The 27,826-nt window shown below is 36.9% G+C and overlaps 1 protein-coding gene across 1 annotated transcript; it reads left to right on the forward strand.

The window, feature by feature from the left end:
• SMIM30 (small integral membrane protein 30) lies at nucleotides 1–27,268 on the forward strand. The gene is made up of 3 exons (XM_053719773.1): nucleotides 1–31; nucleotides 277–391; nucleotides 26,777–27,268. Exon 3 carries the CDS (start codon nucleotides 26,840–26,842, stop codon nucleotides 27,023–27,025), a length of 186 nt encoding a protein of 61 aa, XP_053575748.1. The 5' UTR covers nucleotides 1–31; nucleotides 277–391; nucleotides 26,777–26,839; the 3' UTR covers nucleotides 27,026–27,268.
• Nucleotides 27,269–27,826: the final 558 nt, after the last annotated feature.

Consider the following 27,826-nt stretch of genomic DNA (forward strand, 5'->3'; position numbering starts at 1 on the left):
TCCTCTTTCCGTCTCTTCCTGAAATTGCAAGGTAATGTGCTTGCTTTAGGCAGCTGGATGTTTTATGATTAAAAAAAAAAACGACAAGACGCTGTATTTTGTCATTTATCTGTAAAATGCAACTATCTCAGAGGAGTTTCCTTTACATTCAGATCGGTTTGGGAAATTGTTAAGCAAATCACATGGTGCTTTTTACTATAAACGCTAAGCATTTCCTATGTTTTTCTTTCTTTCTTATTCATATATGCTTAGTGTTCTTAATGGTATGTGTTGCAGATCATATAAGAATTATATCCAAAACTGATTTACCAGGGTTTGGATATTTTAAACAATTGAAGAATCTTCATAGAAGAAGTCATCTGTCTGACCTAATCCAAAATTTCACTTACAGGTAAGTGGCATCGCGTTAAATCAAACAGGTAAAAAATGGTTTAATTATTAAGTTACAAACCAAAGAGGGCATCAATATATAATGATAATGTGCTGCAGCCATGTTTGGCAGGCAAGAGGTTAATATTACATGTTTCCACCTGCTCCACAAAAAGTATTTAAAAAAAAATAGCTATATATAACATGTGGTTTATTATTATGTTAAAGTCTTCATTCTTGCTTGGTGTATGTATGTATGTTTGTGTGTGTGTATATATATATATTATTATTATTATTTTTATTGTTGCAGGGAAAATAAATCTGTATTGTGTTCTCTGTAGCAATAACCTTTAACATGCAAGCAGTCCACTGCAGATACAGCTGATTCATCTATAAGGAACATCACAGCTCTTTGTGTCAGTGTTTTTAATACTTTGTTTACGCAGCAGACAGGGGGCAGGTACATAAGACTTATGGCTGTATTCACAGTGAGTTGTGCACGTTAAACCTTATTACTCTAATAATTAATAATGTAGTTTAAATAGCAACTGGATCACCTGTGATATAGCCAAACTAGAAAAAAAAAACAAATGTAGTTCACCAGTGTATCAGGGATAGGCACAGACAAAGGCTGTCGCGGACATTTTCCAAAGTACAGACCCTAGTGAAGGACACCAAGGTACATTTGAAATGAAAAACATTATTATATAGTGCTGGGTGTTATACTGATGCAGATACCACTGACCCTATAACCAGCCCTTGTCTGGCTATATGCATGTGTCACTACTGTGTCATTATATAGTGCTGGGTGTTATTATACTGATGCAGATACCACTGATCCTATAACCAGCCCTCCTCTGGCTATACCCATGTGCCAGTGTCACTACTGTGTCTTTGTATAGTGCTGGGTGTTATTATACTCATGCAGATACCACTGACCCTATAACCAGCCCTTGTCTGGCTATACCCATGAGCCAGTGTCACTACTGTGTCATTATATAGTGCTGGGTGTTATTACACTGATGCAGATACCACTGACCCTATAACCAGCCCTTGTCTGGCTATACCCATGTGCCAGTGCCACTACTGTGTCATTATATAGTGCTGGGTGTTATTATACTGATGCAGATACCACTGATCCTATAACCAGCCCTTGTCTGGCTATATGCATGTGCCAGTGCCACTACTGTGTCATTATATAGTGCTGGGTGTTATTATACTGATGCAGATACCACTGATCCTATAACCAGCCCTTGTCTGGCTATATGCATGTGCCAGTGTCAGTACTGTGTCTTTGTATAGTGCTGGGTGTTATTATACTGATGCAGATATCACTGATCATATAACCAGTCCTCCTCTGGCTATACCCATGTGCCAGTGTCACTACTGTGTCATTATATAGTGCTGGGTGTTATTATACTGATGCAGATACCACTGATCCTATAACCAGCCCTCCTCTGGCTATACCCATGTGCCAGTGTCACTACTGTGTCATTATATAGTGCTGGGTGTTATTATACTGATGCAGATATCACTGATCATATAACCAGTCCTCCTCTGGCTATACCCATGTGCCAGTGTCACTACTGTGTCATTATTTAGTGCTGGGTGTTATTATACTTATTCAGATACCACTGATCCTATAACCAGCCCTCCTCTGGCTATACCCATGTGCCAGTGTCACTACTGTGTCATTATATAGTGCTGGGTGTTATTATACTGATGCAGATATCACTGATCATATAACCAGCCCTCCTCTGGCTATACCCATGAGCCAGTGTCACTACTGTGTCATTATATAGTGCTGGGTGTTATTATACTGATGCAGATACCACTGAGCCTATAACCAGCCCTCCTCTGGCTATACCCATGTGCCAGTGTCACTACTGTGTCATTATATAGTGCTGGGTGTTATTATACTGATGCAGATACCACTGAGCCTATAACCAGCCCTCCTCTGGCTATACCCATGAGCCAGTGTCACTACTGTGTCATTATATAGTGCTCAGTGTTATTATATTGATGCAGATACCACTGATCCTATAACCAACCCTTGTCTGGCTATACGCATGTGCCAGTGTCACTACTGTGTCATTATATAGTGCTGGGTGTTATACTGATGCAGATACCACTGATACTATAACCAGCCCTTGTCTGGCTATACCCATGTGCCAGTGTCACTAATGTGTCATTATATAGTGCTGGGTGTTATTATACTGATGCAGATACCACTGAGCCTATAACCAGCCCTCCTCTGGCTATACCCATGTGCCAGTGTTACTACTGTGTCATTATATAGTGCTGGGTGTTATTATACTGATGCAGATACCACTGATACTATAACCAGCCCTCCTCTGGCTATACCCAGGTGCCAGTGTCACTACTGTGTCATTATATAGTGCTGGGTGTTATTATACTGATGCAGATACCACTGAGCCTATAACCAGCCCTCCTCTGGCTATACCCATGTGCCAGTGTTACTACTGTGTCATTATATAGTGCTGGGTTTTATTATATTGATGCAGATACCACTGATTCTATAACCAGCCCTTCTATGGCTACACCCATGTGTCAGTGTCACTCTGTGTCATTATATAGTGTTGGGTGTTATTATACTGATGCAGATACCACTGACCCTATAACCAGCCCTTGTCTGGCTATACCCATGTGCCAGTGTTACTACTGTGTCATTATATAGCGCTGGGTGTTATTATACTGATGCAGATACCACTGACCCTATAACCAGCCCTCATCTGGCTATACGCATGTGCTAGTGTCACTACAGTGTCTTTTATAGAGCTGTGTGTTATTATACAGATGCAGATACACATCCAGTATTTCACTCAGGCTTTATTTATTCCATAACTTATCACCCAATATCACTAGCAGTCTCTTGACAAGCCACTAACTTTATTCACACTACATATTTTTTTTTTATTCCTATTATTTAATCAGAAAGAAAAGATATTCTAAGGTTGTGGTGGACACTGCAAGGGCTAGTCACGGACACCTTGCCTATCCCTGCAGTGTATGCTTTTGATGGTTGTGAAAAGTACCAGAGACTGTTGCCTTCAGTGTTTATTAAACAGGAGTTTTTTGACATAATTTTTCTATTCCTATTTATACCTTTATTTGCTTTGTTGGCATTATTTTTCTTGTGGGCATTTATCACAGATGGTCACAGGCATTTTAAAAAAATAGTGTAATGTGCATTTATTTGCATATCCAATGATATCAAGGAGAGCTGCATCACGTAAAGTAATCCACTGCAAAATACAAATTCGTTATAAAGCAATATTCTGCGGACTACAAACAAGTCTCTTTGTAGTCCGCAACAAAGGATCAGATTATGAGTGGTGCGTTAATAGTTACGTGTGAGCGATAAGGGGTTTATTGTGGCTGTTTGCGCACGTTAGGTTTTACACTACAAGTTGAAAATAAACACAATTGCTTGAGCGTAATTGAAGTTAGAGCGACCTCTGAGCTCTGGTTAACTTTTCCGCAAAACAAAAAAGTCTCAAAAAACACATAAAAAATACATTGAAAATTACAGTTATACTCATAATAACATTATCTTATACAATTATTTAAAGAAATTGCACAAAAAAGTTATAAGGGCTCAAAGATATGAGGTCTCAGGTGTTAGGGAAAAAAGCAGACAAAGTCCTTTATTATAGAGATACATACATGTCTATATACATCTATATACAGATTTATTTATATGTGTATATATGTATTTACAGATATATATACACATACTAACTGTTGCCCCCGGCTTCACTTACGTGGATTTTTTGTAAAAAAAAATAGCAAAAAAAACAACCACTCGCAACAACATGTGCCCTCATGTGTGTGCTGTTCGGGTTGCACACTCGCTGACATGAACTTGAGCTTTCGTTAATTCTCTGTGTTTCTCATAATCTAAATACCAATTTTCACGTTTGTAACATTGTCGGTTTTTGAGATATAGGTATCCTCATAAATCAGCCCCGCTCTTTTGACCCCCCTGAAGTGGATTTTGGGGAAATGGTAAAACACGTGTTTTTCTGAAGGAGAATCTAAATACCAATTTTCATGTCTAACATCGTTGGTTTATGAAATATAGGTATCCTCATAAAAAAGCTCACCCCCTTTTTTCTCCTCCTTAGGGACTCAATTTCCAAAAATCCTTCCTTAGTGGGTGCCTACGTCATAAAAACAACATCCCTTACAATTTTCACGTTCCTAGGTTAAACGGTTTGAGCTGGACATTGATGAGTCAGTCAGGACTACTATATATATAAGTAGGCAAGGGGAAGGCACTCACCGTTTTTAAAATGTAACTTTTTATTCACAGATAAACGTTTTCGTTGTTGCCCCCGTCCTCAGACCAAACGAACACATAAAAAAACTCACCCTTTTATGAAAGAACCCATCACCAAGTGATTGCCATCAGCTGTTCTCCCTACACGTCCGGCACACACAACTGCGCATGCGAAGACATACTACGGGGCCCAGCAGAGAGCAAAATTAGTCCATTATCACACCCATCACCATAGCAACTTAACACCGCCGTGTCCTACCAGACTAAAATGACAATCAAACTGAGCCACAGTATTTTATAACGATCCTTACTGACAGGCATCAACATAGCAACAATCAGTGCATCGTGTCTTAAGGCCCTTTATATGTATTCTCATTACTGAGCCAAACCACTGCTGCCTAGCAACCATATAACGCTAACTGGGGCCAGCCAGTGACATTTTAGTACACGTCCACATCTTCACTGCGTATTCCTCACATCACCTAACCCACTGTTAAACAACATTCACCCAATCGACAACTAAAGAAATTACAAAAAACCATACAACATCCACTGAACACCTTGAACATACATGTCACTGCAAACACACTACTAGCCATATGCAGCAAAAAAACACACCGACACTCATACTCAATAATCACAAACCCTTCGCACATCCACAAAGAAGTAACAAAATCTCACCTCATTAAACTAAACCGGCTCACTAAGCCACACTCCACTGGTGCAGGAACAATACCAGTTACTTGAAATCGGCACAAGTGCACAAACCTACATCTAATTGTGCTTCCTCCTTTAGAAGCTGCTAAATTACGGTTATTATAACACAAACAAACATACCACCAGTCAAAGCATCACACTCAACCACTATATAAAATAAACATGCATACCCCAGACACGCATTGCCCACACAGACACACACAAACACATCCCATACACAATCACCATCACACACAACAACAACTTAATGCCAAACAATTAAAAAGTTTTGCCTACACAGCTCACTCATAAAATGTCAATTCGCCAAAATTGCTGTCATGCCGATTCTCATCATAATATAAACCCCAGGTTCTAACACACATATATCAATTCATAATAAACATACAATTACTAATATACAAGCTAAAACACTTACATACAATTCCTCTCATCCCCATCCACCCTCCACTCAGTCTCAAATTTCATCCACCACATACCCAAAAACTCCCACACTTAACGCTCACTCAAACAATACCAAACTTCCCTTCAACTCACAGCCTACACTCAATGTTAAAACAGAACCACCATTATATATCCCTACTGTGGGATAACAATCAACTTGCACATCCACATGTCTTTTCTCATCATAAATCAAACCATGAGTTTCAAACCATGGATTATTAACCATATTCATTAACAATACTCACTCTCCACAAAGTATTCAAACACTCAAAGAGCACCCACCGTAAACTCAACCATCAACTACAATGCCACAAACACCCCCAAACATACATATGACCAAAGACCAGCACACCCAAAACTCAGACAATCACTCACACACGCTCTCCACAACTAATTCACCCAACAGTCACTCAAAACCAAACAAATCAACCACCAATACAATGGTAGTCACAAAAAACATTGGTAGTCCATGGTCATATTCAGGTGATGATGGAGTCAGACATATGGTCTTTAGCACCACCTTCGCACCTGAAAGGGTGGGGTTTTCAGCAACATTAAAAGAGAATTGGAATATTGTTAAATCGGATAAAACACTCAAATTTGTTTATATGGAGAGTCCAATGATTGGCTTTAGACGAGGCAGTTCTTTGAAAGACCGACTACTACAACCGAATAATAGAGATAGCTACAACCCACAAACGTGGCTGAGCCTGAAGAAAATGGATTGTTTCCGCTGTAGTGGATGTACCACGTGTAGAGGGATGGTTCAGAGTCCCAGTTTTGTACATCCATGGACCAACAAGAAGTTTTGGATTCGGCATAGAGTGACATGTACCACTACCCACGTAGTATATCTGCTACACTGTCCATGTGGCAGATTCTACGTGGGTAAAACCCAAGATGACCTTCGCACCAGGATGGCCAATCATAGATTGGCCATCTGTAGTGCGAGTAAGAATGGCGACTCAGAACAACCGGTGGTGAGGCATTTTGTGAGGAATGGACATGGTGTGCAGGATTTGCGACATATTATCATTGACCATGTACCGGCATTCCAGAGAGGTGGCGATAGGTCAACACGCCTATTACAAAAAGAGCTACAATGGATTTACAACCTTGACACAATGCATCGGAAGGGCCTGAATATGACCATGGACTACCAATGTTTTTTGTGACTACCATTGTATTGGTTGTTTGGTTTTGAGTGACTGTTGGGTGAATTAGTTGTGGAGAGCGTGTGTGAGTGATTGTCTGAGTTTTGGGTGTGATGGTCTTTGGTCATATGTATGTTTGGGGGTGTTTGTGGCATTGTAGTTGATGGTTGAGTTTACGGTGGGTGCTCTTTGAGTGTTTAAATACTTTGTGGAGAGTGAGTATTGTTAATGAATATGGTTAATAATCCATGGTTTGAAACTCATGGTTTGATTTATGATGAGAAAAGACATGTGGATGTGCAAGTTGATTGTTATCCCACAGTAGGGATATATAATGGTGGTTCTGTTTTAACATTGAGTGCAGGCTGTGAGTTGAAAGGAAGTTTGGTATTGTTTGAGTGAGCGTTAAGTGTGGGAGTTTTTGGGTATGTGGTGGATGAAATTTGAGACTGAGTGGAGGGTGGATGGGGATGAGAGGAATTGTATGTAAGTGTTTTAGTGGATTGGTGCATTGACATTTTATGAGTAAACTGTGTAGGCAAAACTTTTTATTTGTTTGGCATTAAGTTGTTGTTGTGTGTGTGGGATGTGTTTGTGTGTGTCTGTGTGGGCAATGCGTGTCTGGGGTATGCATGTTTATTTTATATAGTGGTTGAGTGTGATGCTTTGACTGGTGATATGTTTGTGTTATAATAACCGTAAATTAGATGTAGACTTGTGCTGATTTCAAGTAACTGGTATTGTTCCTGCACCAGTGGAGTGTGGCTTAGTGAGCCGGTTTAGTTTAATGAGGTGAGATTTTGTTACTTCTTTGTGGATGTGCGAAGGGTTTGTGATTATTGAGTATGAGTGTCTGTGTGGTTTTTTGCTGCATAAGGCTAGTAGTGTATTTGTAGTGACATGTATGTTCAAGGTGTTCAGTGGATGATGTATGTTTTTTTGTGATTTCTTTAGTTGTCGATTGGGTGAATGTTGTTTAACAGTGGGTTAGGTGATGTGAGGAATACACAGTGAAGATGTGGGCGTGTACTAAAATGTCACTGGCTGGCCCCGGTTAGCGTTATGTGGTTGCTAGGCAGCAGTGGTTTGGCTCGGGAATGAGAATACATATAAAGGGCCTTAAGAAACGATGCACTGATTGTTGCTATGTTGATGCCTGTCATTAAGGATTGTTTTGAAATACTGTGGCTCAGTTTGATTGTCATTTTAGTCTGGTAGGACACGGCGGTGTTAAAGGGACAGTCTACACCAGAATTGTTATTGTTTTAAAAGATAGATAATCCCTTTATTACCAATTCCCTAGTTTTGCATAACCAACACAGTTATATTAATATACTTTTAACCTCTGTGATTATCTTGTATCTAAGCCTCTGCAAACTGCCCCTTTATTTTAGTTCTTTTGACAGACTTGCAGTTTAGCCAATCAGTGCCTGCTCCCAGATAACTTCACGAGCACGTTGTTATCTATATGAAATACATGAACTAACACCCTCTAGTGGTGAAAACTGTTAAAATGCATTCTGAAAAGAGGTGGCCTTCAAGGTCTAAGAAATTAGCATTTGAACCTCCTAGGTTAAGCTTTAAACTAAGAATACCAAGAGAACAAAGCAAAATTGGTTATAAAAGTAAATTGGAAAATTGTTTAAAATGACATTCTCTATCTGAATCATGAAAGTTTATTTTGGTCTAGACTGTCCCTTTAAGTTGCTATGGTGATGGGTGTGATAATTGACTAATTTTGCTCTCTGCTGGGCCCCGTAGTATGTCTTCGCATGCGCAGTTGTGTGTGCCGGACGTGTAGGGAGTACAGCTGATAGCAATCATTTGGTGATGGGTTCTTTCATAAAAGGGTGAGTTTTTTTTTTTTATGTGTTCGTTTGGTCTTAGGACGGGGGCAACCCCGAAAACGTTTATCTGTGAATAAAAAGTTACATTTTAAAATGGTGAGTGCCTTCCCCTTGCTTACTTTTGTATATTGTTGTTTTGAAGAGCACCCCGGCTGTTGATACAGTATAAAAAGTGTGCTGAACCCTCCCTGCATTGTATAGATAGATAGATAGATAGATATGCTCAAAAAACAAAGTATTGCAGTATGCAGTGATACCTTTTTTATTGGACTAACATAATATTTAAAAGACAAGCTTTCGAGAGTTTTCCTCTCTTCCTCAGGTCTAAAGCAATACTGATCATTCTGATATAGATACACATCACATACAACAAATGGAAGGGAGGGGGGTAATAAAAGCAGAGAATGTGTCTGAAGGAGAAAATAGCTGAGAATAGCCAGAAAGAATAAATAAACAGAGGAGAGTAAATAGGCCAGATGAGAGGAAAAACAAAAGGAAAAAGAAACCAATATAGAAACATAGAAACATAGATATTGACGGCAGATAAGAGCCATAGGCCCAGCAAGTCTGCCCGACCTTACCTAACAGTATAAACTTATCTAGTTCGTAGGATAGCCCTATGCTTGTCCCATGCATTTTTAAAGTCCCCCACAGTGTTTGTTGCTACTACCTCTTGAGGAAGTTTATTCCATAAATCAATCACTCTTTCTGTAAAGAAGTGCTTCCTCAAATTACTTCTGAATCTACTACCCTTTAGCTTGAGCTCATGACCCCTTGTTCTTGAATTTTCCATTTTATGTAAAAATACCCACAGCCTCAGTTTTACTAAACCCTTTAATGTACTTGAAAGTTGCTATCATATCACCTCTTTCCCTTCTCTCCTCTAAGCTATACATATTTAGGTCATTGAGCCTATCCTGGTAAGTTTTATTTTTTAGACCATGTACCATTTTGGTAGCCCTCCTTTGCACAGATTCAAGTTTGTTAATATCCTTCTGAAGATATGGTCTCCAGAACTGCACACAATACTCAAGATGAGGCCTAACTAATGATCTATAAAGTGGCATAAGAACCTTACTATTTCTGCTGCAAATACCTCTACCAATACATCCAAGCATTCTGCTAGCCTTACTCGCTGCATTACTACATTGTTTACTAAGTTTTAAATCATCTGAAATAATAATTCCCAAGTCCTGTTCCTCGTCTGTAACAGTCAGTAAAGTGTCATTGAGTCTGTAATTGACATTTGGATTTTTCTTCCCTAAATGCATTATTTTACACTTTGCTGTGTTAAACTTTAGACCCCAGTCATTTGTCCAATCCTCCAATTGTTGTATATCACTTCTCATTTTGTCTACCCCCCCTGGAACATCCACTCTGTTGCAAATTTTTGTATCATCTGCAAAGAGACATACTTTCCCCTGTAGCCCTTTGCTGATATCGCAGATAAATATGTTAAACAAAACAGGCCCCAGAACTGACCCCTGAGGAACACCACTAGTAACAGCCCCCTCTGCTGAATGAACTCCATTTACTAAGACACTTTGTTTTCTGTCCTTAAGCCAGCATTCCACCCAGTTCACAATTTTTGAATCTAGACCAAGGAGATATAGTTTGTGAATAAGTTTATTGTGTGGGACGGTGTCAAATGCTTTGCTGAAATCTAGATATGCTACATCAACTGCTCCTCCCTTGTCTAATACTTTTGTTACATAATCAAAGAAGTCAATTAGATTAGTCTGACATGATCTCCCTGAAGTAAAACCATGCTGATTTTGGTCCTCTAAATTGTTTGTCTTTATGTAAGTCATAATTCTTTCTTTTAAGAGGCTTTCCATTAATTTCCCTACTACTGAAGTTAAACTAACTGGCCTGTAGTTGCCAGATTCTTCTCTACTGCCCTTTTTATGAAGGGGTATTACATTTGCTATTCTCCAATCATCTGGGACAGCTCCTGTTAATAGTGACTGATTAAACAGATCAGTTAATGGGACAGTTAGCACTGATCGAAGTTCTTTTAAAACCCTTGGATGAATATTATCAGGACCCACTGCCTTTGTAACATTTATTTTTGATAATGCTAACAAAACCTCATCCTCTGTAAAAAGATTACTGTTAAGCTTGTTTCTATTTTGCGTTGCATCCCTTAATGTAGACATTGTATCTTCACAATCTTTAGTGAAAACAGAACAGAAGTAATCATTGAGACAGTCTGCAATCTGCTTATCTCCTTCTATTATTCTACCATCAACTGATTTCAATTTTACTATTCCTACCTTATTTTTTCTTCTTTCACTGATATATCTAAAGAATGTTTTGTCCCCATGTTTTACTGACTGTGCTATCTTCTCTTCTGCATGAGCTTTAACCTTCCTAATTAACTGCTTAGTCTTTTTTTGTTGGAGTCTCCATATTTTCATATCATCATCTGCTTGTGTGTGTCTGTAATTTTTATAAGCTATCTTTTTTGTCTTTACAGCATGTGCTACTTCTTTGGAAAACCAAATTGGTTTCCGCTTTCTTTTACTTTTACAGACATGTCTAATACAGTGTGCGGTTGCATCTAAAATGGCACCTTTCACAAATTCCCACTGTTCTTGAACCCCTGTAATAAGAGTTTTCCCCTTTAAATAGTTCTTTAGGTATTCTCCCATTAATGAAAAATCTGCCGTCCTAAAGTCTAAAACTTTTGTTTTAGTCTGGGTGGACAGTTCCTGAACATGAATACTAAACCAAACAGATTGATGATCACTGGATCCTAAGTTCTCACCTACAGACACATCTGAAACTGTATCACTGTTTGTAAGTATTAGATCTAATATAGCTTCCTTACGAGTTGGTTCCTTGACTAATTGTTCAAGTGATTCCCCTAGCAGAGATTCAAGAATATACCTGCTTCTAGCCGATCTAGCAGAAGGAATCTTCCAGTCTATATCTGGCAAATTAAAGTCCCCCAGTACTATAACCTTACCCTTCATGGTCATTTTGGTTATTTCATCTAATAACAGATTGTCCAGTTTTTCATCCTGCAATGGAGGCCTATATACAACCCCTATTCTAAAAACATTTTTATCTCCAATTTCCAAAGTCACCCAAATACTTTCCACCTCATCATTTGTTCCTACAATTTCAGTAACCTTTATATTTTCATTTACATACAAAGCAACTCCTCCACCTTTCTTTCCTACTCTGTTCTTTTTAAATAACCTGTATCCAGGTATGACTATGTCCCAGTCATGCAAATCATTGTACCATGTTTCTGTTATAGCTACTAAATCCAAGTTGTCCCTATAGGACAATAAGATGAGAGATTATAGAAAGTTATGGTAGTGTGTGAGAAAGCCAGAGTCTACATTAAGTTCTTCATTTCTGGTATTGAAATGTGTGATCATTTTCATCTCAAACGTGTTTCGTTCATGAGAGTCTTTGAAATTCCCTTTAAGAATTTTAATCCTGAGGTTAAGGATGGAGTGACCAGTCTGGGTGAAGTGATGACCAACAGGGGTACAATATTCATTTTCCTTGTGGTTTTTGATCGAGTGTCTGTGTAGATTCATTCTGAGATGCAGCTTTAGGACAGTTTCTCCAATGTAGCAACCTCTGTCACACGCTGTACACTGTATCATGTACACCACATTAGCAGATGAGCATGAATAGGATCCTTTAATATTGTATGACGCGTTGTTGTGTCTGGCTGTGTTGTTGTCACATATATGTTGACACAGTTTGCAGAGTGATATGTTGCATCATGCAGTGCCATTCTGTGTAAGCTTCTGTTCTGTGGTTAATTTGCTGCGGACCAATCTCTGTCTCAGGTTAGACGGTTGTTTGAATGCTAGTATGGGGGGTTCAGGAAATATTTTTTTTGAGTGTGGGGGCTCTCCTTCCAGAGTAGGGTTGTAAGTGACTACTAGAGGGGTTCTTGTTTTGTTTTCCTTTTCTTTGTATTGTAGGAGTCTTTCCCGTGGTGTTTTTAGGGCAGATTTGATTTTTTTAGATGTTATCCTTTCCTTGTAGCACTTTTGCCTAAATGACTCTGACAGTGTACTCAGGTGCTGATCTCTGTCTTTTGTGTCAGAGCAAATGCATTGATATCTGATAGCTTGGCTGTAGATGATACCTTGTTTGGTGTGATTGGGATGGAAGCTGGAATTGTGGAGGTAGCTGTACCTGTCTGTGGGTTTTCTGTATATAGATGAATGAAGGATGCCATTGGTGACAGTTATTGTGCAGTCCAAGAAGTTCACACTATGATTTGAAAAGTCCATTTTAAGGTTTGACGGGTGAAATGAATTAAATGATTTGTGGAAATCTAAGAGGCTTTCTTCTCCTTCTGTCCATATTATGAAAATATCATCAATGTAACGATAATATGTATAAGGTTTGTGGGGCTGAGTACATAAGAATCTGTATTCTAGGTACGCCATGAAAAGATTGGCGTATTGGGGTGACATTTTTGTGCCCATCGCTGTCCCTGTCATTTGTAGGTAGTAATTGTTAAAACTGAAATAGTTGTGTGTGAGTATGAATTCTATAAGCTGGGCAATAGTTGCACTATCATATTTGTGTGTTGTTTGGTGGGATGAGAGAAATTTACTGCAGGCCTCAATACCATCCTTATGCAGGATGTTGCTGTATAAGGATTCCACATCCATAGTAACTAGTATAGTGTTTTTAGGTAGTTCATTTATCTGGTTAAGTTTATTAAGGACGTCTGTAGTGTCCTGTATAAAGCTATCAGTCTTAATAAGAAGAGGCTTAAGAATGTTTTCTATTAGGCCAGATATTTGTTCAGTGAGTGTTCCCATACCTGTTATAATGGGGCGTCCTGGGTTTCCTGGCTTGTGGATTTTGGATAGCACGTAGAAGGTACCCATCTGAGAATTGGAAGGTACCAGATTTTCTAATTCTTGCTGTATGTGTTTAGGAAATGTTTTGTGAGTTTAGCTGAATATTCCTTGGTGGGGTCTCTGTCCAGTTTTTTGTAGTAGTTTACATCAGACAACTGTCTATAACCTTCTGTAGTGTAGTCCTGGGTATTCATGATAACTACTGATCCACCCTTGTCCGCCGACTTGATGATGATGTTATTATTATTCATCAAGTTTTTCAAGGCATTTCTTTCCATATGTGAGAGGTTGTAAGCGATTTTTTTTCTCTTGTGTGGTGACTAGGGATGCCACTCTCAGGCGAAAACTTTCAATGTAACTGTCCAATTTGATGTTACGTCCTGCTGTAGGTGTAAAATCTTTGTTATTTTTCCTACCATTATTATCCTGTTTGAGAGTCGTGTTTTTTTTGGCATAAAAGAATTCCTTAAGTCTCAATCTTCTGAAAAAGTCTTCCAAGTCTGAATATAACTGGATGTGATCAAGATTTGTGTTAGGACAGAATGTTAGCCCCTTGGATAAGACTGATTTTTCAGGTATTGAAAGGTGATGATTAGAGAGGTTTACAATCCCAGGATTGTCCGTGAATTGTTTTTGGTAGTTAGCAGGCTCAGTTTGATTTGGGTCATTGGTAGTTCTGGTTGGAGTAAGCTGTTTTTCAATGGGGCAATCAGTTGATCTTTCATTAGGGCTTTCTTTGTGCTGTTTGAGCTCAGCCAGTTTCTTATTCTTTTTCCTGATGAGATTATGTTGTTGTTTCCTGTAGAAGTAATCCAATTACTACCTACAAATGACAGGGACAGCAATGGGCACATAAATGTCACCCCAATACGCCAATCTTTTCATGGCGTACCTAGAATACAGATTCTTATGTACTCAGCCCCACAAACCTTATACATATTATCGTTACATCAATGATATTTTCATAATATGGACAGAAGGAGAAGAAAGCCTCTTAGATTTCCACAAATCATTTAATTCATTTCACCCGTCAATAAACCTTAAAATAGACTTTTAAAATCATAGTGTGAACTTCTTGGACTGCACAATAACTGTCACCAATGGCATCCTTCATTCATCTATATACAGAAAACCCACAGACAGGTACAGCTACCTCCACAATTCCAGCTTCCATCCCAATCACACCAAACAAGGTATCATCTACAGCCAAGCTATCAGATATCACCTCATTTGCTCTGACACAAAAGAGATCAGCACCTGAGTACACTGTCAGAGTCATTTAGGCAAAAGGGCTACAAGGAAAGGACAACATCTAAAAAAATCAAATCTGCCCTAAAAACACCACGGGAAAGACTCCTACAATACAAAGAAAAGGAAAACAAAACAAGAACCCCTCTAGTAGTCACTTACAACCCTACTCTGGAAGGAGTGCCCCCACACTCAAAAAAATATTTCCTGAACCCCCCATACTAGCATTCAAACAACCCCCTAACCTGAGACAGAGATTGGTCCGCAGCAAATTAACCACAGAACAGAAGCTTACACAGAATGGCACTGCACAATGCAACAAATCACTCTGCAAACTGTGTCAACATATATGTGACAACAACACAGCCAGACACAAAACGCGTCATACAATATTAAAGGATACTATTCGTGCTCATCTGCTAATGTGGTGTACATGATACAGTGTACAGCGTGTGACAGAGGTTGCTACATTGGAGAAACTGGCCTAAAGCTGCATCTCAGAATGAATCTACACAGACACTCGATCAAAAACCACAAGAATATTGTACCCCTGTTGGTCATCACTTCACCCAGACTGGTCACTCCATCCTTAACCTCAGGATTAAAATTCTTAAAGGGAATTTTAAAGACTCTCTCATGAACGAAAGACGTTTGAGATGAAAATGATCACACATTTCAATACCAGAAATGAAGGACTTAATGTAGACTCTGGCTTTCTCACACACTATAATAACTTTCTATAATCTCTCATCTTATTGTCCTATATTGGTTTCTTTTTCCTTTTGTTTTTCCTCTCATCTGGCCTATTTACTCTCTGTTTATTTATTCTTTCTGGCTATTCTCAGCTATTTTCTCCTTCAGACACATTCTCTGCTTTTATGACCCCCCTCTCACCCCCTCCCTCCCTTCCATTTGTTGTATGTGATGGGTATCTATATCAGAATGATCAGTATTGCTTTAGACCTGAGGAAGAGAGGGAAACTCTTGCAGTTAAGTAGATGAACACATGTAAAAACATATTTATGCAATATTCTTATTTAATAAAGTGTTATACTGTCTATTTACTGTAAATATTTCACATTCCAATGTTCTGCACATAGAAAATGTTTTCAGTATAGATACATGTGTGTGTGTGTGTGTGTGTGTATAGAGAGAGAGATTTTACCAAAAAAAACATCATATGTATTTATGAATAAATATAACATTCTGCTATGTGAAGAACATTGGAATGTAAAATATCAGTGACTGCAACACTTAAAGGGACAGTAAAGTCAAAATTAAACTTTCATGATTCAGAAAGGGCATTCAGTTTTAAACTTTGCAATTTTCTTTGTTGGTATTTTTTGTTGAAAGCTAAACCTAGGTAGGCTCATATGCTAATTTCTAAGCCCTTTAAAGGGATACTGAACACACATTGTTTCTTTTGTGGTTCAGATAGAACATGCAATTTTCAGCAACTTTCTAATTTACTCCTATTATCATTTTTTCTCCGTTCTCTTGCTATCTTTATTTGAAAAAGAAAGTCCAGAACCCTGGACAGCACTTGTTTATTGGTGGATGAATTTATCCACCAATCAGCAAAGACAACCCAGGTTGTTCACCAAAAATGGGCCGGCATGTAAACTTACATTCTTGCTTTTCAAATAAAGACACCAAGAGAATGAAGAACATTTGATAATAGTAGTAAATTAGAAAGTTGCTTAAAATTGCATGCTCTACCTAAATCACAAAAGAAAAAAATTGAGTTCAGTGTCCCTTAAAGACCATCTCTTATCTCAGTGCATTTCATTAGGTTTTCACAGCTAGACAGTTCTAGTTCATGTGCCGTATTGATAAGTGTGCTCAAGTCCGTGGAGTTATTTATGATCAGCACTAATTGGCTAAAATGCAAGTTTGTAAAAAGCATCTTGATAAGGGGGCAGTCTGCAGAGGCTTAGATACAAGGTAATCACAATATTGATTATGCAAAACTGGTGAATGGGTACTAAAAGGGCTTATCTATCTTTTTAAACAATAAAACATTTCAAGTAGACTGTCCATTTAAAATGAGTAACTATTTTTAGTTCTTGTTTCCCTATCAGCGCATATACAATTTAGTTAAACCCTTCTTTAATTTATAGGTGAATGATATCTTAATAGAAGACTATTTCTTTCTACTCTGTTGTAATGTGTCAGGTCAATATAAAGTGTTTTAGCCATAACCCCAGAGTATAGTCACATTATATATAATAAACTTACTGCTATAATGTGAAGTTGTTGATGGATATTTAAGAGAAACGTGGTGTGTATGTGACCTGCTGCTAATAATTCTCAAACTACAGGCTTACATATGTCATGTACACATGCACAGAATACTGATGCTATCACACAATACATCTCATGTGGCACTCAATGCATACAAAGCATGCAGATTCATGTGTATTTAACCTATCACTAGATCATCACATGAAAATTGATTACTCAAGCATTAACCTTTTAAAAGAAGAATTTTTGGAAATGCATTCAAAATGCAAAAATGCCTCTAATGTAGTTTGAGATGTACTGCAGTGCATTTGAACACTATATGTCTTTTTAAAAACTCTAAGTTATGCTGTATATGTCCTCTAATTGTATGCAGGGTTTTTTTTACACTTCCTAGCTACTGTTAGTAGTTTGTTGAAATGGCATCTAGCTTTTCAAGATGGGTACATTTATTCCTTATTGTAATTCATGTTAGCTGCTGAAATATTGTATCTCTTTGGTATCCCAGATCGTCTGTTTTACAACTTAAAGGGCCATAATAGTCGTAAAATAAAATTTTCTAATTTGTTGCAGCATGTCATTTTAAGACAATCGATCCTGCACTACTGTGTGTTTAACCCCCGCAAAGAGGTTAAAGGGACACTAAACACAATTTTTTCTCTTTAATGATTCAGTTAGAGCATGCAATTTTGAGCAACTTTCTAATTTACTCCTATTATCAATTTTTCTTTGTTCTCTTGCTATCTTTATTTAAACGCAGGAATGTGATGCATAGGAGCCGGCCCATTTTTGGTTGAGAACCTGGGTTATGCTTGCTTATTGGTGGGTAAATGTCAGTCTCCAATAAGCAAGCACTATCCATGGTGCTGAACCTAAAATGGGCTGGTTGCTAAGATTTACATTAATGATTTTCAAATAAAGATGGCAAGAGAACGAAGACAAATTGATAATATGAGTAAATTAGAGTATGCAATTTTAAGCAACTTTCTATCTGAATCATGAACAAAAAAAAATTGGGTTCAGTGTCCCTTTAAGCACACAGTAGAAGTTCCGCTCAGGACCAGCAGAGCACTGCTTCCTTCAAGCGGAAAACTGACGCTGATCCAATTAGCAGGGATAGTTGCACATCTGACTTGTGTGACTGCCATAGCTGATTGGATCAGTGGTGAGGTCAGCTCGGGGCCAGCAGTGCTCTGCAGGTCCTGAGCAACATTTCTGATATGTGTTTAGCTTCTTTGCAGAGGTTAAACACACAGCAGTGTAAAGTCAATAGTCGTAAAATGTAATTCTTTAATGAATTAGAGCTTTACTTTTTCGACTATTATTGCCCTTTAATTATGCAGAAAGATGAACATTTTCTGGACACCTAAAAAGCAAAACTTTTGAAAAACAAATGGCAAAGCAACTAAAATGTGGTACCTATTAAAAATTTTCCCTGATGCCGGTCATAGGTTAAAGCTAATGTCCACCCCATCAATGTGCTATGCACCATTACTGCTGTTCGTTAGTTTTTCTATACATAGCTACTGCTAGCATTTTCTTTCCTCCCCCTGATGAAAGTACAGGCCTTGCTTTAGTATTACACTTAGCCCTTCCTACACTAGGGGTGTAGTTCTGACCCGTTGCACCACTGTTTGCTCAATATTGGCATCAATGTAATTGCCAGTTGTAATAGCAACTAAAAGGTTAATCACTCCTGTTTTGTGTTACTGGCGTCTAGGTGGTTAAATAATAATAATTAAAGTTAAAGGGACAGTCTAGTCAAAATGATACATTTATGATTCAGATATACAATTTTAAACAACTTTCCAATTTACTTTTATCATCAAATTTGCTTTGTTCTTTTGGTATTCTTTATTGAAAGCTAAACCTATGTATGTTTATATGCTAATTTCTAAGACCTTGAAGGCTGCATTTTGACAGTTTTTCACAGCTAGACTGCACTAGTTCATGTGTGCCATATAGAAAAGATTATGCCCACTCGCATTAAGTAATTTATTAGTCAGCATTGATTGGCTAAATTGCAAGTCTGTCAAAAGAACTGAGATAAGGGTGCAGTCTGCAGAGGCTTAGATACAAGGTAATCACATAAGTAAAAAGTGTATTAATATAACTGTGTTGGTTATGCAAAACTGGGGAATGGGTAATAAAGGGATTAGCTATCTTTTTAAACAATACAAGTTCTCAGTCAAACAAGAAATCGTTTCACTTCGGGTAAAAACGCCTTAATTTTGTATCAATTGAAAGTAGTGCAGCTTATCTGTAAAAAGCTGATTAAAAAAATATCATCTTTGTAAAAAAAAATAATATATACTTCAAAGTTTTCTCAGTAGCCACATTGTAAAGGGAGCAAGCTTTATGTAATACATCCTTGTCAATTGATTTAGCGTATGAATATTATATCCCTTTAATAGAAATTTGAAACTTGAATTCTGTACTTCCCCACAATATAGTGCACACCAAATGAACAAGGAAAATGACTGTCACCTTAATTTAATAGTAGAATGTTCAAAAATGTTTTGGCATCTATTGGAGGTGCAGCATTTAAAGGGATATTATACACTAAATTTTTCTTTGCATAAATGTTTTGTAGATGATCCATTTATGTAGCCCATACAGGTTATTTAAAAAAAAATGTTATATATAGTTTTACTTATTTTTAAATAACATTGCTCTGATTTTCAGACTCTTAACCAAGCCCCAAAGTTTTAGGAGAATACAGAGGTATACCTACTCTTGCTTGCTTCTGTTTGTGTAAAGAGTCTTTTCATATGCAGAGGAAAGGGGAGGGGGAGTGTCTGTTATTTCCCACTTGCAGTGTGTGTTCCAGCTAACCTTTTTAACAGAGCTAAACTGGGAGCTTTTAAGTAAATTTTTATACTGGATTTCTATATCAGTATCTATACATATTATTCTTTATAGTAGTGTCCATTACATGCAGTTATATGAAAATTGGTGTATACTGTCCCTTTAAGTTTCACATTTCTATTAACCCTTTTACACAGTTAGGACGTTCCATGCACTGGTCTAAGGTGGTGGTGGTTTTTTTTTTTTTTTTATGTTTGTGATGGCTGTATTTCCTGCCAATCAGATGCCATACTACCAGCCTTTCGTTTGAGATAGAGGCTGTGATTTTTCTTAGGGATGCATGCTCCATTCTGGTAGTTTTGATTGTGTACTTCCCAGTGCACACATTATTTAAGGGGACATTAAACACTTTGAGATGGTAATCTAAAATAATCAATTGTGTGTATATATGTATATGTGTATATATATATACATACAAAACTTCAAAAATAGCGACAGCACGGTTTCAGTAAAAAGATCCTTATTTTATTGAAGCAGCATTAGAATAAAACGGCAACATTTCGAGTCACGTGGACCCTTAGTCATGAGCATGACTAAGGGTCCACGTGACTCGAAACGTTGCCGTTTTATTCTAATGTTGCTTCAATAAAATAAGGATTTTTTTACTGAAACCGTGCTGTCGCTATTTTTGAAGTTTTGTGTATCTATAATCTGAGTGTTTGGCAGGCCTCTCCAACGTACGTGCACTTTGTTACTTGGAAAATATTTGTTTTTGCACTTGGAAGTGTAAAAATTAAGGTGCCGGACTTACCTTGTTTGTTGGATATGGATATAGATATTTTTATATACTTTATTTATGTTGTCCCCTTTTCCTGTAATTCCATTCTGAAAATGTGAGCTTTTCAGTTCCTGTTAGAAATGAAAGTGCAGAACACTGTTATGTTCCACACAGCCATTGGCTGCACACTCTAGTTACCTATTTATAACCGTCCCTAATTGGCCACAGCAGAGAAGGTAACCTAAGTTATAACATGGCAACTCCCATTGTTTTATAGACACTTAAACTATACACTTATGTTGTCACTATTTAAACAGCTAATGAAACTTTAAAAAAATACATCTATGTGTTGTTCACAGACATTTATTTTCTTTGAAATCATCATTCTATCTAGCATTTATTTAGTGTCCCTTTAATTACAATGCAAACATTAGTTATATACTTTGCTGTTCTCTTTGCTGCTGTTTGGTATTCTTGGTTCTCAGATTTTCAGTCCGTTCTTTCTTGTGTGTTTTGTTTTGTTTTTTTAACCTGAACATCACAACTGATGCTTCGGCAGATGACCAAATATATAATTTTGATCACCTTGTTAGTGACATTTAGACACCCAGTACATTACATTAACTATACAAAAGCAGGACAGGGGTCAGGACAGTCAAAATGTAAACGTTCATAATTCAGAACATACAACTGTAAACAACTTTCCATTTTATTTCTGTTATAAAATTTTGCTGCTTTCTCTTGTTATCCTTTGTTGAAACACATGCATATATATGCTCAGGAGCAGCAGTGCATTACTGGTTGATTTAATATATATGCCTCTTGTGTTGCTGCTCCTTAGGAAAGTCTTTCCTTAAAGTGAAAGTAAATCCTAGCGTTTTACAAACGCTAGGATTTACTATTGAAACAAACAAAGGGCACTTTCATTCAGGAAGTATAAGATACTTCATGTAGAAAGCTCCTTTATTTGATTCAATCGATCGCTGCTCTTACAGCAGCCCCTGGCAAAAAAAAAAATGGCTAAGAGGTGACGTTTTCACGAAAAACGTCACCTCTTAGCCAAAAAAATGTTTTGCCGTGCGCTGCTGTAAGAGCTAAGAGTGGCGAACGATTGAATCAAATAAAGGAGCTTTCTACATGAAGTATCTTATACTTCATGAATGAAAGTGCCCTTTATTTGTTTCAATTGTAAATCCTAGCGTTTGTAAAACGCTAGGATTTACTTTCACTTTAATACCAAGAGAAAGAAGCAAATTTGATAATACCAGTAAATTGGAAATTTGTTTAAAATGGCATGCTCCTATTTGAATCATGAAATTTGAAATGCACCTTCATACGTTTTATTTAAAAAAAAAAGTCCTATCTGTAGTCACAATGTACAAAAACATGAAGGTAATATTATACTGTCATTATTTATTTTGCCTGTTATTACTGTAATTTAACTCTGACAATTGTACTGTATCCCTGCCCCTTAGAGAGGTTGGAGTGGATTCTGTGGAATGCAGAACCCTGACACTCCTACATTCTGGTGATTGGTCGATATGTGCAGGAGCTTGTTTATATCACTCTAATTGGCCACTGCAGAGAAAGGGAGAGAAACAACATTTAAGGGATGTGTCCTGAGCCTGCAAAACAATGTACAATCTTGTAACAAAATGACAGGTTTCAATACCTTTTTAAAGCATTTATTTTGCATGCATATTTTTTAAATTGCATTGAATAGTTTTTGATGTGTATATTAAAAAAATGATGGTTATGTCCCTTTTAAGTAAGCAATTTGAGCAATTAACAGCTAAGTGGTAAAGCTTCTTAGAAGACACAAGTCATTTGGGCTTTGTGTCTACCCCAAATATAAAATTAACTATGAAATCACTTTGAAGAAACGATTGCCAGTAAAGCTAGAGAAATACAACAGCTGAAATCTTAAATGTTGATGTAATTGTTTAGGATTAGCAGCTTAACATTTTATATCGACCACTAATTATTAGAAGCTTTTGTGATTGGGACTTTTAATGTTTCTCATTAGTCTTTTAAACAGCAGCTAAAACAAAACATTAATCTGCAAGTAAACATTAAGTGCATGGCAGTCGGGCATTACATGATTGCAGAATCTGTAACTTTGTATAAAACAAGCCAGGAATGAATGTGAAATTTGAACGATATATACCTAGATTTGTGATTTTTTTTATTTTTTTAAAAACAGGACAGAAAAAAATATACATATTAATTAAATCCAAAAAAGAAGAGGAAAATTAAATTTAATAACGATTCGGTATTTATAATTGAGGGCATTTACAAAAAAGGCCTACATAGAATGCTCCTTACAATATAATCTATTATCACCATATATACCATCATTTATTATTATTTTTTGGTACCTTAACATCTTGTTTAAATCAAATTGGAACCGAAAAATACATTTGACTATCCGTCACACTACTACATTGGGCCTTCAACATGCAGTGTGTGTTTCCAAAACTCCGAAAATAATATTTTGTATCTCTGAAAGTCAAAATTAAAGGGACAGTCTAGTCCAAAATAAACTTTCATGATTCAGATAGGGCATGTAATTTTAAACAATTTTCCAATTTACTTTTATCACTAATTTTGCTTTGTTCTCTTGGTATTCTTAGTTGAAAGCTTAACCTAGGAGGTTCATATGCTAATTTCTTAGACCTTGAAGGCCGCCTCTTAAGAATGCATTTTAACAGGTTTTTCATCATTAGAGGGTGTTAGTTCATGAATTTCACATAGATAACACTGTGCTCATGCACGTGAAGTTACCTGGGAGCTTTCACTGATTGGCTAAACTGCAAGTCTGTCAAAAGAACTGAAAAAAGGGGCATTTTTCAGAAGCTCAGATACAAGATAATCACAGAGGTAAAAAATATATAAATATAACTGTGTTGGTTATGCAAAACTGGGGTAGGGTAAAAAAGGGATTATTTATCTTTTAAAACAATAACAATTCTGGTGTAGACTGTCCCTTTAAACCTGAGGTTTAGATAGAAAATTCAGTTTTGTGAGACTGTTCAAATGAAACAAATTTGTTTGTGCACGTTTATTATCTAAACAAATATATTTCCCAACTTTTTTTCAATCTTGATGCAAAATTTGTGGTTTAATAATCTTTTTTGACAAATCTAATGTGTTTATCTCAAATCAAAGGCTAAGGAAGGGTTTCAGTTTGTAAACTGTTAATAGACATGGGCATGCGGAAGTAGGCATTTCCTCATTGATTCCGGCTCTTTTAAAAGCCAGATTAATGCTTGTGAAAGATCACCACACTATGATCTATGCAAATCCCTTTATTACCCATTCCCCAGTTTTGCATAACCAACAGGGTTATAGTAAAACACTTTTTACCTCTGTGATTACCTTGTATCTGAGCCTCTGCAGAATGCCCCCTTATTTCAGATTTTTTGAAAGAATTGCATTTTAGCCAGTCAGTGCTGACTCAATGTCTAGTTGTGGAAAAACTGTCAAAATGCATTCAGATAACAGGCGGCATGCAAGGGCTTAGAAATTAGCATATGATCCTACCTAGGTTTAGCTTTCAACAAAAAATACAAAAAGAGCAACGCAATAATGATAAAAGTAAATTGCAAAGTTGTTTAAGCTTGCATGCCCTATCTGAATCATGAAAGTTTTATTTTCACTAGACTGCCCCTTTTAAAGTTTTGCCTCATCCAAACATTGCATTTTGTAAAGGACGTGATTACTGTGTTAGTGATGGTAAACTGCTTTGAAGCTGAACTGCTGATAATTGTAATAATGACGAATAGTGGTGTGGACCGTGGCCGGACTGTTATCCAACAAACATTTGTGTGACGGAAAATATTCCGACAGACAAATGGCCGTCGGATAACAGTCTGGCCACGAGATGGAACGATGGATAAGGATAGATACAGATCGAAAAATAGATAGTTAAAAGCACGTCGCTGGGAGATAGGAACCAAGAGAACAAAGTAAATTTGATTATAGAAGTAAATTGGAAATCATTTAACAATGATATGCTCTATAATCAGGGTTCTTCAAACTACGGGTCAGGACCCATTACTGAGTCGCAACACCCTGTTTACTGTGTCGCGACTTGTGTGGGTGGGGTGTGTGTGTGTGGTGTGAGTGTTATATGAGAGTGTGTGTGGTGTGAGTGTTATATGAGAGTATGTGTGTGGTGTGAGTGTTATATGAGAGTATGTGTGTGGTGTGAGTGTTATATGAGAGTATGTGTGTGGTGTGAGTGTTATATGAGAGTATGTGTGTGGTGTGAGTGTTATATGAGAGTATGTGTGTGGTGTGAGTGTTATATGAGAGTATGTGTGTGGTGTGAGTGTTATATGAGAGTATGTGTGTGGTGTGAGTGTTATATGAGAGTATGTGTGTGGTGTGAGTGTTATATGAGAGTATGTGTGTGGTGTGAGTGTTATATGAGAGTATGTGTGTGGTGTGAGTGTTATATGAGAGTATGTGTGTGGTGTGAGTGTTATATGAGAGTATGTGTGTGGTGTGAGTGTTATATGAGAGTATGTGTGTGGTGTGAGTGTTATATGAGAGTATGTGTGTGGTGTGAGTGTTATATGAGAGTATGTGTGTGGTGTGAGTGTTATATGAGAGTATGTGTGTGGTGTGAGTGTTATATGAGAGTATGTGTGTGGTGTGAGTGTTATATGAGAGTATGTGTGTGGTGTGAGTGTTATATGAGAGTATGTGTGTGGTGTGAGTATTATATGAGAGTATGTGTGTGGTGTGTGTTATATGAGAGTATATGTTGCGAGTGTGTGTGTGTGTGTTATGAGAGTATGTATAGTGTGTGGTGTGAGTGTTATATGAGAGTATGTGTGTTGTATGAGAGGATGTTTGGTGTGTGTGTGTGTGTTGTATGAGAGTGTTTTATTACCTTTTTACAACACTTTCAAATTTGATTAGTCAGACCAAACATAAAAATAGGGTCGCAAAAGCATGTGGTATCTTGGCACTGGGTCTTGGGGGGGGAAAAAAGTTTGAAGAACCTTGTTCTATATGAATGATGAAATAAAAAAATGTGGGTTCTTTAAACGAATACCTGAGTATGTTTGCACTTAAACATGAGGTTTTCTGGCTTTAAACCATGCACTCCATAGATGCTACATTCCAAGAGATTTGAAAATGCCTACCCCTTCTTTCGAAAGACCTATTTGTTTAATAACAGGCTCAAACTGTTATGATGGGAGTCAACTTATATAAGTGAACAAGAAAGTTTAAAAATGTAAAAAAATAAAATTCCAGATCTATTATCAAATGTGCTGCTTTATCTTGGTATCCTTTGCTAAAGCTTAGCTCCTTTCTAAAATAGCATACTGAAGTACTCTACATGTGTCTTTAGCGCTTTATGATACCAGTGTTTGTAAGGATAAAAAAACTATGTACATGGTTTTGAGATCACCTTGTTATGTTGTAACATAAAGCAAATCAATGTCAATAAAGAGTACCAAGAAAAAAAAAAGGGTACATTTTGATTATTTAAGTAAACTAGAAATATTTTTTTCCTCAAATGTATGCCCTGTCCGAATCATTTATTTCCATGTCCCCTTTATGTTCTCACTAAAACGATACAATCCAATAATGCTCTGGTTTAATGGGATTAAAATCTGTACTTTCCCATCCTTGATATTACTGGAAAACATGAAATAAATACTGGACTCCTTTCTTTAGCAGCAGCAAGTTCAGAATTTTAAAAAGTTTATATGGGCAGATTTTCATTAAACGAGAACATAAAAGTATTTTTGGCTTTTTTAGATCTATTTTGAAAACCCTGGCATTAACAAGAATACACTTATCAATGCATACACGTGTATTTTTTACGTAGGAATTAATTTAATGAACAGAGCTAAAAAAAATGGAATACAGCTAAAACAAATGTATATATGTGGCCTATTTTTCCAAACTAATACCAATAAGTTTAATGTTCTAGCTTTTATGTTCCAATCATTTTGTTTTATTTACTTGCTCACTGTAAAATACTTATTTTCTCTTTGCAGAGGGCGAAGAAGTCTTCTTAATTACCATACAACCTCAAGGCCAAAGCCTCTTCTCAGTACAACATGACTTTCTGCAAAGAGCTTTCCAGACTGTCGGCAGCACTCGTCTCCCTGTGTTTCATGCTTCCTGTGGTGAAAGCAATGGATGAAGGCGACGCAATAGCTGTTCTGCTTGGGGTGGTCATTACTGTAATAGGCTTTTGTGCGTGCTTAGGTTTCTATGCAAGAAAGAGAGAACGACAGCTATGAAAAAAAATTTATTATTTTATTTTGCATTTAGAAATGTTACTGAGCGTGGGGTCAAAAAAATATATAACTTTTTTACAATTTTTATTATTTCTTTTTTTCAAGTAAAACAATGGAAGTTTAAAATGAAATAAAATAGTATGCTAAACATTAAGAAGTTAATGATTAATTTTAGTCTATTTTGATTGTTGAAGATTGTATTTGTTTTTCTGTAGTAACCTATAAATATATAATATATAATATAAATGTTGTTGTTGTTTTTTTTTTCTCCAAGTATACGGCACAGTTTATTAATAGTTCAGATATTTTAGTTTAGAATTAAGAACACTTTAAATGAAAACCAAATATGATTTTTGCTTTCTTATTTTGGCTATAAATTTTGATCCAATTTGTATTTTTTTTCACCAAATACTGAATATATCCTTCTCTGTAAACTATTAGTAATTGTATGTGTTACTTAACAGACATTGGTGCTCCTAAGCTTACCTAGGCATGCTTTTCAACAAAGAATACCAAAAGAAAGAAGCAAATTTAAAATCTGAAGAACAGGTGAAACTCGAAAAATTAGAATATCGTACAAAAGTTAATTTATTTCACTAATGCAACTTAAAAGTTGAAATTAATATATGAGATAGACTAATTACATGCAAAGCAAGATAGTTCAAGCCGTGATTTGTCATAATTGTGATGATTATGGCTTACAGCTCATGAAAACCCCAAATCCACAATCTCAGAAAATTAGAATATTACATGCAATCAATAAAACAAGGATTGTACATAGAACAATATCGGACCTCTGAAAAG

The sequence above is a fragment of the Bombina bombina genome, chromosome 6, assembly GCF_027579735.1.
Source record: "Bombina bombina isolate aBomBom1 chromosome 6, aBomBom1.pri, whole genome shotgun sequence".
Lineage (NCBI taxonomy): Eukaryota > Metazoa > Chordata > Amphibia > Anura > Bombinatoridae > Bombina > Bombina bombina.

Bases quoted from the DNA above. Each gene is read 5' to 3' on its own strand.
- SMIM30 (XM_053719773.1), top strand. From the start codon at position 26,840: ATGACTTTCTGCAAAGAGCTTTCCAGACTGTCGGCAGCACTCGTCTCC.